Below are 15,739 nucleotides of genomic sequence, written 5' to 3'. Positions count from 1 at the left end.
TTTAAAGATTTGGTGGTGATGAGGTCTATGGGAGATGAACCGGTGACGTGTACCATTGGAAAGCTGAACCTCTTAATTTTTCCTTTGGGATACAGAATTCGTTTCTAGTCTTATTTGTGAGAGACAAACTAGTTAAACTGTTTTAAAATGGTTATTGGTTCCTCAGAATGGCTATATTTATTGTTACTGATGCAGGCTTAAGTAGTAGTAGGTCTTGGACTAGTGGAATTTCTGTTCATTGGGATTATTTTTTTTGCCTTCAGTCCATAGTTCCAAATACAGGAAGCAATCTTCTGAAGATGGGTCCTTTGAACTTGGATCTCTACTCTATTTTGCCTTGAATTTCTCAATACTGTACAGCCCTATTGGCGATTGGCATTTTGAGGTGTTCTGGGACTAGTGCTTTTGAAGTTGTGCACAGCTACGTTTGGTTTTCTCAAGTATTGCAGTTTAGTTTTTAAAACTGATGAATATATTGGTCACTTTTGTGCAGATTTTAACTGTATCCTTCGTGATTTGATTCCAGATCAGGAACAAAGATCAAGTCAGTGGTTTAAACTACTTCATAAATTTAATGTTTTTAAAGGCCTGTCCAAAAAAAAAAAAAGCCATCTGGACAAACATGGAGTCTTATGGATAAGGGAGAAGCGGTGGATGTGGTATACCTAGACTTTAGTAAGGCATTTGATACGGTCTCGCATGATATCCTTATCAATAAACTAGGCAAATACAATTTAGATGGGGCTACTATGAGGTGGGTGCATAACTGGCTGGAAAACCGTACATAGAGAGGTAGTTATTAAATGGCTTCCAATCTGTGGGAAAGTATAATAAGGGGGTTCCGCAGGGGTCTGTTTTGGGACCGGCTCTGTTCAATATCTTCATCACGACTTAAATGTTGGCATAGAAAGTACCTTATAAGTCTGCGGATGATCCAAACTGAGAGGGATTGCAACTGCTTTGGAGGGGACAGGGTCAATTCAAAGTGATCTGGACAAATTGGAGAAATGATCTGAGGTAAACCAGATGAAGTTTCATAAAAGACAAATGCAAAGTGCTCGCTTAGGAAGGAACAATCAGTTTTCACACATACAGAAGGGGAAGAACTGTCTAGGAAGGAGTATGCAAAAGAGATTAGGGGTCATAGTGGACCACAAGCTCAAATGAGTCAACACTGTGATACTGTTGCAAAAAAAGCAAACGTTATTCTGGGATGCATTAACAGGTGTGTTGAACAAGACACGAGAAGTCATTTCTTCTGCTCTACTCTACGCTGGTTAGGCCTCAACTGGAGTATTGTGTCCAGTTCTGACACCACATTCAAGAAAGTGGGAGAAATTGAGAGGATCCAGAAGAGAGCAACAAGAATGATAAAAGGTCTGAGAACATGAGCTATGAGGAAGGCTGAAAGAATTGGGTTTATTAGTTGGAAAAGAGAAGACTGAGAGGGGCCTGTGTAACAGTTTTCAGTATCTAAAAGGGTGTCGTCTGGAGGAGGGAAAAAACTTGTTCACCTTAGCCTCTAATGATAGAACAAGAAGCAATGGGCTTAAACTGCTGCAAGGGAGATTTAGGTTGGAGATTAGGAAAAAGTTCTAACTGTCAGGGTGATGGACACTGGAATTAAATTGCCTAGGAGGTTGTGGAATCTCTATCTCTGGAGATATTTAAGAGTAGGTTAATAAATGTCTATCAGGGATGGTCTAGACAGTATTTGGTCCTGCCATGAGGCAGGGGACTGGACTCGATGACCTCTCGAGGTCCCTTCCAGTCCTAGAGTCTATGAATCTGTAAGTGTTTTTTGTATAGGGCTGATTTGTATTAGGAACTTTGTAATCTACTATAATGTTATTCTTAACTAATGAGAGCACACTTATAGGGAAAGTCCCATGATAATGGGAAATTGAGAACTAGTTTGGTTTTCTGGTACAAAATATTGAAAGCTTGCCCAGAAAGATACCTTCGTTTTTATGCCTATGATCCAGTAATAGAGATAATTGACTTTGGAATGTAAAATGAAATTCTACTTTTGTGTAAAGGTAGCTTATCTTTCATTGAGTTGGTGTGGACACCTGTTTAATCAGTCTATTATGAAATGTGAACATTTTTCTCTAGCATCATTTGACAATGAATGTGTTCAGTGACAGTATAACACATTGGCTAAGAGCAAGGGGCTTAGTTTAGTACTAAGCTCTTGGCCTACCAAAAGCAGGGAACTGTAGAAGCAGCTTCTTCCTGGGGTGTGATGAAGGACTCTTTCCCTCTTCTCCCTTCTCCCCCATTTTACAGCTCTAGTGGGTTATGGAATTAGGTTGGCATTAGAGCTGTCGATAAATCGCAGTTAACTCACATGATTAACTCAAATTAATCACACTGTTAAACGATATAATATCAATTGAAACGTATTAAATATTTTGGATATTTTTCTACATTTTCATGTATTGTATTGTTTTATAATTGAAATCAGTGTTTATTACAAATATTTGCACTGTAAAAATAAGAAATATTTTTCAGTTCACCTCATACAAGCACTGTAGTTCAGTCTTTGTTGTGAAAGTGCAATTTACAAGTGTAGATTTTTTTGGCTACATAACTGAACTCTAAAACAAAACAGTACAAAACTTCAGAGCCTATAAGTCCACTCAGTCCTCCTTCTTGTTCAACCAATCACTAAGACAAACAAGTTTGTTTACATTTGCAGGATCTAATGCTGCCTTCTTCTTACTTATGTCACCTGAAAGTGAGAACAGGCATTTGCATGACATTTTTGTAGCCAGCGTTGCAAGAATTTATGTGCCAGATATGTAAACATTCATATGCCCTTTTGTGCTTCAGCCACTATTCCAGAGGACGTGCTTCTATGCTGATGATGCTAGTTTGAAAAAAAAAAAGTTAATTAAATTTGTGACTAAACTCCTTGGGGGAGAGTTGTATGTCCCCTGCTCTGTTTTATCCACATCCTGTCATATATTTATGTTATAGCTGTCTCGGATGATGACCCAGCACATTTTCATTTTAAGAACACTTTCACTGCAGATTTCACAAAATGCAAAGAAAGTACCAGTGTGAGATTTCTAAAGATAGCTATAGCACTTGACCTAAACTTTTAAGAATCTGAAGTGTCTTCCAAAATCTGAGAGGGACAAAGTGGGGAGCATGCTTTCAGAAGTTTTAAAAGAGCAACACTCCAGTGTGGAAAATACAGAACCCAAAGCACCAAAAAGGGAAATCAGTTTTCTGCTGGTGACATCTGACTAAGATAATGAAAATGTACATGCATCGGTCCGCACTGCTTTGGATTGTTATTGAGCAGAACCTATTATTAGCATGGACGGATGTCCCCTGGAATGGTGGTTGAAGCATGAAGAGACACATGAATCTTTAGCACATCTGTCATGTAAATATCTGGCAACACTTGCTACAACAGTGCCATGAGAATACCTGTTCTCACTTTCAGGTGACATTTTAAACAGGAAACTGGCAGCATTAGCTCCTGAAAATGTAAACAAATTTGTTTGAGCGATTGGCTGAACAAGATGTAGGACTGAGTGGACTTGATTGTTTTATTTTTGAAAGCAGGTTTTTTTGTACATAAGTCTACATTTGTAAGTTCAACTTTCATGATAGAGATTGCACTACAGTACTTGTATTAGGTGAATTGAAAAATGCTATTTTATTTTTTTTACAGTGCAAACACTTGTAATCTAAACATAAAGTGAGCACTATACACTTTGTTTTCTGTGTTGTAACTGAAGTCAGTATATTTGAAAATGTAGAAAACACCCAAAAATATTTAAATAAATGGTATTCTGTTATTGTTTAACAATGCACTTAATCACAATCAATTTTTTTAATCACTTGACACCCCTAGATGACTTACTTCATTGATGGGGAGAGGGCACATACTGATGTACTTTAATTGGGGGAATGAGAGTCTGCATAAAATTTTCAGGGAGAGGACAGGAAGGGGGGGGAGGGGAATTTTCCCCTACTTTTTATGAGAGCAAGAAAATAGGATGTAGTACTAACTGCCACTCTTTTATTATTCATCGTTTCCAAAGCCAGAAGGGATCATTGTGATTATCTAGTCTAGTGGTTTTCAACCTTTTTCATTTGCAAACCAGTCTCAACTCTAAAGGTGTTAAAAAGTAATTTAAGATAGTGGGGAAAGTATTATCGCTTTCTAAAGGGTACTGGTAAGAAGACAGTATTTCAGAGCCTGTTCAAACCTGACATGTATCTTGGCCAATTATCACAAGAGTCATGGATCTCAATCTGTGATCTTGGAGGTATGAGTACGGAATTGGGAGTCCAGAAGTCTTGAATTCTACTCTGAATTCTGATATTGAATTTCCTTGAGCTTTCACTTCAGTTTTGCCTTTTGTTTCCCTTTCTGTATAAAGTGAGAGTATTTAATTGCCTGTCTCACATATGGTTAGTTTATTTTTTTTATAGTTCTTAGACTATAAAAATATTAAACTTGCTTTTAGATAGATGCGGTTTCACTGCTATATATGTTTAAAATACAGTATTATGCATAAAGGTCTTAAGTTTGCAAGGTAGTTTTGTGATATACTTGTCACTTATGTAGTACCTTCTATCTGAGGATCTGCGTGCACTTGCATAATCCAGTTAAGGGTACACATTGTCATGTGATAGAGAATAGGAACAGATATTATAGTTCAGTCAGGACTGAGGCCTCATTGAACACGGACTGTTCAGATACAGACAAGGGATTACATCCTCAAATGTGTGTATTTTTTTAAAAAGCAGCAAACGTGCCAAAGTGTGGGAGGCATTTCCCATTTCTCAGTTTAATTAAGATGATTACAATATTTATTAAACTTAGGTATTGTGTCAGCTGCTGTTGTCCAGCTGTCCATTCAACCCATTGTTTAGCCAGAGTCTCCCCTGAAACCCTTTCTTTCTAGAATGGCTTCCAACTTCACAATATAGACTTGCTCCTCCATAGCAGAGTATTGTCTGCAAGATGTTTAGGATGTGTCTACCTATAAAGACCTATAGCTGTCCTGGATCAACTGACTCTGGCTTCAGGGCTAAAAATTGCTGTGTAGGTGTTTGGGCTCAGGTTGGAACCCGGGTTCTGGAATCCTCCCCTGGAGAGTCCCAGATCTTGGGCTCCAGCTTGAGTTTGAAAGTTTTACACAGCAATTTTACAGCCCCCCAAGCCAGAGTTCAGTGACCCAAACACCTGTGGCTGGCCTAATTGCTGTGTAGGAGTTCCCTTACAGTCAGTCCTGTAATCTTCTAAGATGTTTCTAACTGGTGTCTTGACTGAAAAGAGACATTCTGCTCTTGTTCATTTGTGGGTTATGAACACTCCATTCTTTCCTGCAATATGGGGGAAGACCGCAAACTAAACTTCTATGAAGCTTTCAGTGCGCTTCCAGAACATATGTGGGAGAACGGAGAACACTTTCATAATGGTGTATGAAAGTTTTTAAAATTTGTAAAGCTTGAACAGAAGTAGTAGTGGAGAATGCAGTTTATGAAACAAGTTCTTCATGTGCTTGACTCACTGTTTAAACAAGTTTAAACATATCCTGTGACAGCAGTTCTGTTGAGTTGCTCTCATAATGAAACATTATTGTAAACTTTATCGAAGGGTTAAAGTTAGAATATTTTTTACTCCTATTCAGAAATATAATCTATGGCTTGGTCTGTTAAAAGAATCTGAAGTAAAATTGCATAATACTCCCTGTAAGTAATATATAGTTACAGTAGAATTGAGTAGTCTCAGCTCCCCAAAAGTAATGGGAACTGAGTAGTTTAGGCTTTTTTAATGGGTTACCGCAGTGCTGGGGAACCCAGGGCCCACGGGCCAAATCCGTCCCATTGGTTAATTTCATCCGCCCGCACCCCTCTTCGGGGCTGGAGCTGCAAGCACTGGCTCACCCCGTTGTGGGGGAAAACCCTGAGCTATCATGCCTCCCTGGGCGGGTGAGTGGCCCATGATTGTGTGTGGGGTGGTTTTATGGGGGGGCAGGGGGGATTCCCCCCTCCCCCCCCACGGGTCAATGGCCTGTGAGAGAGAAAAAGTTCCCTACCCCTAGGGTAAGAAATGTTATTTCTCAGTAACTAGGTAAAATCTATAAATAGTCACTTATGTTGGTCATGTGACCATTTATATGCAAAGAGCTTTAAGTTCCTGGTCCATTGTTGTCTACAGCAGTGATTCTCAACCAGGGTGCGTGTACTCCTGGGGATACATCAACTCATTTAGATATTTTGCCTAGTCTTACAACAGGTTACATAAAAAGCACTAGCGAAGTCAGGACAAACTAAAATTATATAGAGAAAATGAGAAAGTAAGCAGATTTTCAGTAATAGTGTGGGGGGATGCTTTTGTATTTTTATATCTGATTTTGTAAGCAAGTGAGGTGAAACTTGGGGGTACGCAAGACAAATCACTCCTGAAAGGGGCACGGTAGTCTGGAAAGGTTGAGAGCCACTGCTCTAATCCAGTGGCTCACAAATTTTTTTTCATGCCATGTCCCACTTTGGACTTACTTCTGTTAACTTGACCCCTGGGCTGGAAGAGGAAGAGTGCTTCCTTCTGTCCTGAGGGAGATACTTGGGTGGGGTTGGTCTGAAAGAGAAGTTGTGTGAGTCTAGGAGAGCAGAGAAAGGGACTTGTTGAGGTGGGAGAAGATGGGAGGGGTATGAAGGGGGCTGACTGGAGGTGGGATGGAAGAGGGTCTGGTGGAGGTGAGGAGATAGTTGCCTGGTATTAGCCAGGTTTGTGGAAAGGCACCAATACCATGTGCAGGCAACGCCAAAGTGGATAGAGGATATTTACTCATGCTGCAGGCAGCTGCTAAGTGTGTCCCAGCCCTGGAGGCACCTGTACAGCCCCAGGTATCAGTGGCTGCTGGGGTAGAAGGTGCTGAGTGCCCACATATGTTCCCCACTACACCACATTGCTGGTGGTCTTGGCCTAGCTTTCTACTCCTGGCAGTGGTGCAGCTGCTAGGTATTCAGCAGGGCTTTGGAGCAGAGCCCGGAGCAGTGGAGCTGCAGGTTTTTGCCTGGAGCTGGAGCGGAGTCGGAGCACAGCTCCAAAGCCCTGGTATTCAGGCCCTGAGCAGGCACATTGGCCCTGGCACAGGTTCCCACTGCCAGAGGATCTCACCAACACAAACACAAGGAGTATCGGTGCCTCACCCTGAGCCTGGTTAACAAAATGGTACACAGTGTGCATGACATGCACGTAACTTCTGGCGCCACGCAGCCCTGCTCAGGTTTGGCCCATCAGCCTTTGCATAATTTTCAACTCCTCGTGACTCCCAGTTTGGGGACCACTGCTCTAATCGCTTCACAACTGGTAATGGATCTAAATGTTACGTGGCTTTAAGTGGCTGTAACATCTTGTTTCTGAAAATAGTGTATTTAAACTATTATGCAAAAGAAAAGAAACTTTTCTAGAAATATTGTTTTCAATTGTCTAGTACGTCACAGATTCTCTAATTGCTGTGTGAAAGCCAAATAGAAGTGGGACTGTTAATGAATAAGTACTATATTTGCTTCAAAATCAAAAGTAAAGCGAGTTCAATCTATGGCAGCCTTATGAAACTATTACACATATATATCAGTCGAGGCCCAGTCTGTGGACCTGAACTCATGTGTTAGTGACTTGTGTCATGATGATGATGGAAAAAGTTAGAGACTGTAGGGAAGCATAATTTTGATAAGCTCACACATGGCATCTGATGATGGAAAAATATGACTGAAACTTTTTAAAATTTACTAAATTTTTTTCAAATGATTTCAAATGGGCAAGATAAACAGAATGATGTCTCTATGACCATGCCTGTACAGAGGGAAATTTACAAAAACATTCCCACTGAGTCAGTTGAAATTATATTAAAAATGGTCAGAAACATAACGTAGAGAAAACTAGGCCTGTTTTTACTACCATTTTTATTAAACCAACTGAAAAACATGTTTAAAGTGGTGGCTAAAACAGGTCTTGCTATAGCCTTGTCTGCACTATATATTTCCCACCATTTTAACGCCAATCTAGCTAAACTTGTGTGGGGTTTTGTTTTGTTTTTAAAGATTTTCAAAGTGTAGACAAACTCTAAAAGTGATAGGGGATGGGAATACACTGTACTCAGTGAACTCTCTTGCAGCGTTGCCGTAGCTGCCGATTGCTTATGTTCACAATATTGTAACCGTGTTGGTCCCAGAATATTAGATACACAAGATGGGTGAGGAAATATCCTTTATTGGACCAACTTCTGCTGGTGAAAGAGGCAAGCTTTCGAGCTACACAGAACTCTTCTTCTAATTGCTATATTTGACATTTTTGACTAGTTAGTGTCAGACTCAGTTCCTGGGGAAAAGTAGCCTACTAGGCTTTCCACAGTTGGTACCTGGGGTATCTTTTATTTCACATTTTTGCAGCAGCCTCCATATTTGTGAAGCCCAAGAAGCCTGGCAGAACTTCAAGTGACAGTAAAGCACATAGATTCATTTGGATTAGAGCACGCAGTCTATTGAAATTAAAATAAGAAAATTTAACATTCCAATTCTTAGTCATTCTGCAGCTTTCTTTGTTTTAACAAGAAGACTTACATTTGATGCAGTCCATGCAACTAAAATATGCATGTGATTGGAAGACACTAACTAATATTCTTTGGAGAATTTCAGATGTTTTTGGGTTGTATCTTCCAGTTGATCTCTGTGCGTGTGTAATTAAAACTAGCTTGAAGTTGTACATGTGTACACTGCTGAGAGACTGTTTAATGCTTCTGGATTCAGGGTTCCATGTTTAGGCAGTTTATCCATAATAGCAGATCAGGTTGAAAATTAATTTTTAACTCTCTTTGTAGGAATAAAAAAGTATGTTGTCGGCTTAATTATCAAGACCTCATCTGATCCAACATGTGTTGAAGTAAGTGAATTCTCTTTAGGGACATGGGAAGGGAGGAAAGCATTACTGATAACTTAACTCTCTCTTTCTCTACTCTAGAAAGAAAAAGTCTATATTGGAAAACTGAATATGATTCTTGTTCAGGTAAACTCTAGCTCCTACTTTATTTTTAATCTTGCATGAAGAAAATTATACACCTAACAAATTTAACCAGAAGAACTGGTTTTGCGTATGGAATGTTTCGAAAGAAAGCTGTGCCAACCACATGGATGTTCTATGTACTTTCAGATACTGAAACAGGAATGGCCCAAACACTGGCCAACATTCATAAGTGATATTGTAGGGGCAAGCCGGACAAGTGAGAGTCTTTGCCAGAACAATATGGTGATCCTTAAACTGTTAAGTGAAGAAGTTTTTGACTTCTCCAGTGGACAGATAACTCAAGTGAAAGCCAAGCATTTGAAAGACAGGCAAGTAAAATATTCTGTAATTTTTCACATACTTCTGATGTACATCAAATTTTCAATTGCTGCTGCAGAATTGCTCTCATCAAAGGTTTTTGGTTAGCTACCGTAGTAGCTTTTTAAATTTGAGATTCAATTTGAGTATTTTGATTCCCTTTTTCTTAGTGACACTGTTAAACCTTACCAGACTCATTTAGCAGCTGTGTACACTTCTGCTTTGTGATCAGCTTCTACATTTATATGTATTGTAGTGTAGTTCAGCCCTCTTAATTGTGAGCAGGACTGGTATTCTGTGCCTGTGATTGCAAACCCAATTTACACGTGGGGAGAGATCTGTATAATTTTCACAGAAACTTTTCCCTTACTGGCAAAGCGGCATTATTGAAGTGGACAGTGTAGTTTACTGAATGTGGCGATACTGAATGTTTAACATCTTACAATTTTATTTTTTTTAGTATGTGCAATGAATTCTCTCAGATATTTCAGCTGTGTCAGTTTGTGATGGTAAGTCTAATTTCAATAATTTTTAAAAATAGAGTGGAATTTCGTAGGAAGAGAGTAAACTAGTTTATATATTTGTTCCATTACAGGAAAATTCCCAAAATGCTCCTCTTGTTCATGCAACTTTGGAAACTTTGCTAAGATTCCTTAACTGGATTCCACTGGGATACATTTTTGAGACCAAGTTAATCAGCACATTAATATACAAGGTAATCGTGGGTTTTTTTTGTTTTTCATTGATGGTTACTAACAAATAAAATGAAAGCTTTGGTTAACTGAAATAAAATGCTTAATATGTAATTTGCTTTTTTATAATATCCCTAATCTTCTTTCTGAAATCTTTCTTATAGTTTTTAAATGTTCCCATGTTTCGAAATGTCTCTTTGAAGTGCCTCACAGAGATTGCAGGTGTCAGTGTAAGCCAGTATGAGGAACAATTTGTAACCCTCTTTACGCTGACCATGATGCAGTTGAAACAGGTAACTTTTTTAACTTAGTACAAAATAAACTTTCCTAATTTAAATTTTGAATTTTTTTTAGCAAAATGAATTTAATAGAGGAAGCTTAGCTTATATTTGCCAATACACATTCATTATAGAAAACTAGCTATCTTTTTGTAGCAGAATGTTATACTGTGAGTTTATTTTTAAAGAAGTTACTAAGATTCATTCAAAAGTTAAGTTCACAAGCAAAATACTTCTTAAACTGAAGTTAAGATTGTAAGTACCTATTGGTCACTTAAAGAGTATCTTTTCAGGCTACTGTTATATTCAAGATCAGGTTAAGACAAACACAACAAAAACATCAGAAAACATGAAAATGCATAGTTGAGATTATCTAAACCACCATTGTTTTTTTTCCTGCCGTCATTGACTTGACCTTGCAAGTTCACCTAGCTTGCGTTTAAAAAAACAAAACAAAAACAAACAAACAAAAAAAACCTTAATGCATTTGATGGAAGCTTTCATAAGGACTTCAGAAAACACTACAGACTGTTGTGTAGTAAATTCACTAAATCAGTACATCTTCATTGTGTACATTACATAATATTTTACCTGGTCCTTAAGTCTGTAGCCTCAGGTATGGTAGTTGCATCGTTCTGAATGACTTAGTTTAGACATGTATTTCTGCATTTGAAACCAGAAATCCCCCTGGTGATTATCCTATATGATACCCTTGGAAGTGTTTGCTTTTATTGAAATTTTATATAAAAGCAGTGTGATATTTTTTTTTTAACTCTAGCTGTTTGACCTTAAAGAAGATGTAAGAACATACCACACTCTTGTTCAGTCTGTCTTAAAAGTAATCTAAATTCACTTATTGATAGTTTTCAGTCACTGATACATTGATGTGCATTGTTTCAGTACAGAATTGTATTCTAGTTTTTAGTTTTGTGGTTGGTGTTTATATTAGAAAAAAGATTTGGTGTTTGATAACAAGAGCATACCAGTAGGAATATACTACCAATCACCTGCCAGGATGATGATGATGATAGTTAGATGCTCAGGGAGATTAGAGGCTATAAAAAGACAAAACTCAATAATAGTGGGGGATTTCAACTAACACCCAGCCAGTCAGTATGGGGTAATGTCAGTCTAGGATGAGATGCAGAGGTAAAATTTCTAGACATCATTAATGACCGCTTCTTGGAGCAGCTTGTCCTGGAACCGATAAAAGGAGAGGCTATTCTTGATTTAGTCCTCAGTGGAGCAGATGTTCTTGTTCGAATGTTTGCTCATGTCCATTCCATGTGGGGGGCATGTGCACGGTGTGCCCCATTGCTGGAGATTTTTCCCTTAGAGCCAGCCCAGTGGATACCACTAGCACCCTCTGGAGCCACACACGCTCATGTGCCAGTATAAGGGGTGCTGCCAACCACACGCTCACTCAATTCCTTCTTACCGCTGCTGGAACAACTCCCCTTGCTTAGGCAAAGCTTCTTCCCAATGGGTTTTGGATTCTACTTCTTAGTTTGTTCGTTAAACATAGTTTTTTGTGTACAAAGATTTTGTAGTTAATGTAGATAGTCGCTATTGTTGAGGGGCTCCCTTTGCTTCAGAGGCTGGGCATGCGCCAGTCCCTGAGCTTCAAATCTTGTGCCTCCTTTAGCAAACATGCCTGTAAGTGACCCACACTCCATCTGCTTGAAGTGCTTAGGAGAAACTCATGTGAGGGACAAGTTCCAGATTTGACAGGACTTTAGACCCTTCACTAAAAATGACAGAGAAAAAAGACTGAAGGCTATCCTAATGAAAGCCACTCAGACCAGCCACAGTGTCAAGTTGCTCCCATTCTGCACTGAGCATTTTGGCTTCAGTACAAAGCACTCCTCTGGCACCATTCACCATCTTCGGTGCCAAGGAAGGACAAAAAACAGTGGACCGACAGGGGACACTCACCGATGCAGAAAAAGGACAAGCATGAGGAAGACAGTGCAGTTCAACCTGCACTGGGCCGCCACTCCACCCGTGGTCCCTTTGTGGCACCATCCCAGAGCATTGAGTATGGTGCAGTGCCTGCTGCTGAGACCCGGAAACCACCGCAGCACCAGAAGCCTTTGCAGCAGTCAAGGATTTACTGTCACTCCCGGTCCCCCGTCCCTCCTGACTCCGATGGGACAGTTACCAGCTCTGATGACTGGGAGTAGGGAGCGTTGAGCTTCTTCTGGGCACCAGGCCCCCTTACACTCTAAGTGTAAACCCGCCCTGATCCTGTTGTCACGACCTCCAGTCTGCCACTGGTCCATGGACTCTCAGCACTGTATGGAGGCGGAGAGGTGTATCACTCCAACATAGTCACCGATGGAGGACTCCTCATCAGAGTCCAAAGGGGAAACATATGTGCAGCCTAAGAACCACTGCCAGATGCAGGTTCCCCCCATCAGCACCTGGCCGATGGGTCAGTGGCTATACTAGAACCCTGGGAGTTGTCCCCCGGTACTGGGTTCTCTCTCCCATTGATTGTACTCTGTGGTCCTGAAGAGGTAGGCTACGACCCCTTCCCACTTGGCACTGGACTCTGACTCCAGTACCAACCCTGATACCAATGTGCAGGATGTGGCTCCCCTGGATGTCATTGAGGAAGCTTCCTCCGCCTTCTCCCCAGACAAGGTCATCTCGGGGCCCAATAGCTTGCTGCTGTAGGATGACTTCAAAGCCCATCCGGACCTTTTGAAATGGATAGCAGCTAACATGAGGATGGAAATTGAGATGCTTAAGGAAACATCCCACAGCCTTACTGACATTCTGGCTGCGGCAGCTCTCTCCGGAGTGGCCTTACCCATTAACGAGGCTTTATTGGGTCTAGTCAAGGCTCTCTGGCAAACTCCTTCTCCCCTCCTCCCTCTGCCACCTCAAAGAGGTCAGAAAAGAAATATGTGCCTGCATGCGGGTTCAAGTACCTATCCTTGGGCACACACACCACTCAGGGTTCCCTGGTTGTGTCAGCCGCCAACAAGGGGGATAGACAGGGCACAAAAAACCTGGTCCTGTTTTTTTTGGTGGGGGGATTTATTCAGCAGATAGCCTTCAACAGTGTATCTCTAACTAACAAGCTTTGCCAGGGAGATTCAGTTACAATCCGTGGGAAGCCCTGCCCAAATTTTAAAACGCTTTCTGCCTCCAGATTCAAGGCAGAAATTCGCTGGCCTCTTGGAGGAGTGTAAGAATGTGGCCAGGACCTCTCTCCCGCTGGCTCTGAACACAGCCAATGCAGCAGCCAGGACAGTGGCCTCAGTGGTCACCATGAAGCGTTGCACTTGACTCCAGTCCTCAGAACTTCCTCATGAAGTCCACCAGTCTGTCCAGGACCTCCCTTTTGAAAGCTCCTCACTGTTCTTGGAGCAGACAGACGTGAGGCTTCATGGCCTGAAGGACTTAAGGGCCACCTTCCTATACTTGGGCCTCTACGCTCCATCTGCGTCAGGCAGCTCTTCAGGCCCCAACATCCACTTCGTTTCTCAGCACCACCTCTGAGACAGGAACCCTATAAAAGGAAAGGGAGAGGTTACAAGCAGCGTCAGCCTCTCCTGTCCACCTCAACCTCCCAGCTGGGGTCTCAGAGATGCTCCGAAGGGCTTAAGTAGGCCTTTTGAAGGTGCGTCCGAAGGCTGCATACCAGTTCCTGCTTCAGATCCTGCCTCCCCAATTTTTATTTTATTTTATTTTTATTTATTTTTGGACCATCTGTCCCACCTCACCCTGGCATAGTCCTGCATAACATCAGACCACTGGGTGCTGAATGCAGTGACAATTGACTGTAACCTTCAGTTTTCATCCACCCTCATCCCTCTTCAGACATCCTTCTCTCGAGCAACTCCTTGCCCATGAGGTGTAGTCCCTTCTGGAAGTGGAGGCTATGAAGAAAGTTCCTCAAGACTTGAGAGGGAAAGAGTTTTTTACTCCTGATATTTCCAAATTCCAAGGGGGGCCTCCGGCCCATTTTTGTCCTGCATCGCCTCGACAGGTATCTCAAGAAATTGATGTTCTGCATGTCCTCCTTGCCTTAGAAACAATCATAGAATATCAGGGTTGGAAGGGATCTCAGGAGGTCATCTAGTCCAACCCCCTGTCTAAAGCAGGACCAGTCCCCACACAGATTTACCCCAGTTCCCTAAATGGCCCTTTCAGGAGCCAATGCTCAAACCACTGAGCCTTCATTATACCCTCCCTGGATCCAGGGACTGGTACAGTATCCTCAGCTTAAAAGATGCATACTTTCTCATTTCTATTTTCCGTGGCCACAGAAGATTTCTTGTGAACCAATGCCAGTACCACTTCATAGCTCTCCCCTTTGGCCTGTCTACAGCCCCACAGGTTTTCATAAAGTATATGGCACTAGTAGTGGCCTTCCTCAGGTATGAGACATCCAGGTCTACCCATACATTGTTGACTGGCTGATCAAGGGTCAGTCAGTGGCTCGCATCTGGAACAGCATCAGTGTAGTCTAAGCCACCTTCTGAGCACTGGACCTGTTGATAAACAAGTAAAAGTCAACTTTTATTCCAGTTCAGAGAATAGAGGTTATTGGGGCAGTGCTTCACTCTACCCAAACCAGAGCCTTCCTTCCGGAGGCCTGATTCCAGACAGTTGGATATGATATCCAAGGTCATGGTCTACCCAATTACAACAGCCTGAGTTTGTTTCAAGCTGCTGGGGCACATGGCAGCATGCACTTATGTGGTTCAGCATGGAAGGCCTCTACAGATGTTTCTGGCATCAGTTTACTCCCTGAACAGATACCACCTGGGCTTGGTGCCTGCTGTTCCACCCTTGGTCCTCGCCAGATGAATGATGATGGGGGTACCCTCTAGAGCCCCTGAGCCATTGGTTCCCTAGTGTCGGACACGTCAGACTGAAATTGTGGAGGTGGGCTTCCCAGCCTAAGGACTCAGGGCCTATGGTCCCAGGAAGAACTCTCCCTGCACACAAACAGCAGGAAACTCAGGGCTGTACATTTAGCTGGTCAGGTGTTCCTCCCTCAAATCTTAGGCAAGGTGGTGCAAGTTCTGACAGACCATGGCCACGTTCTGTTATCAACAAACAGGGAGGAGCTTGATCCTCTGTCCTGTGTCAGAGGCCTTCTGCCTGCGGGACTTCTGCGTGAAGCATTCCATCAGACCTTTCGGGAGCCTGGAGTACAGTGGTAGATCACCTCAGTAGATCCTTCTCCTTTCACCGCGAGTGGTCTCTTCGCCTGGAGATCGCCAGGTTCATCTTCCAGAGGTGGGAGTCTCCCCAAGGGACCAAAGAGAACAGGAAGTGCTATCAGTTTTGCTTGCTGCCTGGGCACAGGCTAGGCCCCCTCTCTGATACCTTTCTGCTCCCATGGTCAGGGCTCCTGATCTATGCTTTTCCCCTGTTCCCTCTGATTTAACACA

The 15,739-nt window shown here is 41.9% G+C and overlaps 1 protein-coding gene across 2 annotated transcripts in view; it reads left to right on the top strand.

Moving 5' to 3' along the window:
• Nucleotides 1-15,739, top strand: part of XPO1 (exportin 1) — a 77,936-nt gene that overhangs the window by 18,990 nt on the left and 43,207 nt on the right. For both annotated transcript variants that reach the window (XM_032790473.2, XM_075064438.1), the window contains 6 exons: nt 8,856-8,917; nt 8,996-9,040; nt 9,185-9,366; nt 9,816-9,864; nt 9,951-10,070; nt 10,212-10,340. In XM_032790473.2, coding sequence (XP_032646364.1) covers nt 8,856-8,917; nt 8,996-9,040; nt 9,185-9,366; nt 9,816-9,864; nt 9,951-10,070; nt 10,212-10,340 — 587 coding nt within the window. The remainder of the gene's footprint in view (nt 1-8,855; nt 8,918-8,995; nt 9,041-9,184; nt 9,367-9,815; nt 9,865-9,950; nt 10,071-10,211; nt 10,341-15,739) is intronic.

The sequence above is a fragment of the Chelonoidis abingdonii genome, chromosome 3, assembly GCF_003597395.2.
Source record: "Chelonoidis abingdonii isolate Lonesome George chromosome 3, CheloAbing_2.0, whole genome shotgun sequence".
In the NCBI taxonomy this organism is placed as follows: Eukaryota; Metazoa; Chordata; order Testudines; family Testudinidae; genus Chelonoidis; species Chelonoidis abingdonii.
This window is presented reverse-complemented; position numbering and strand designations above follow the sequence as displayed.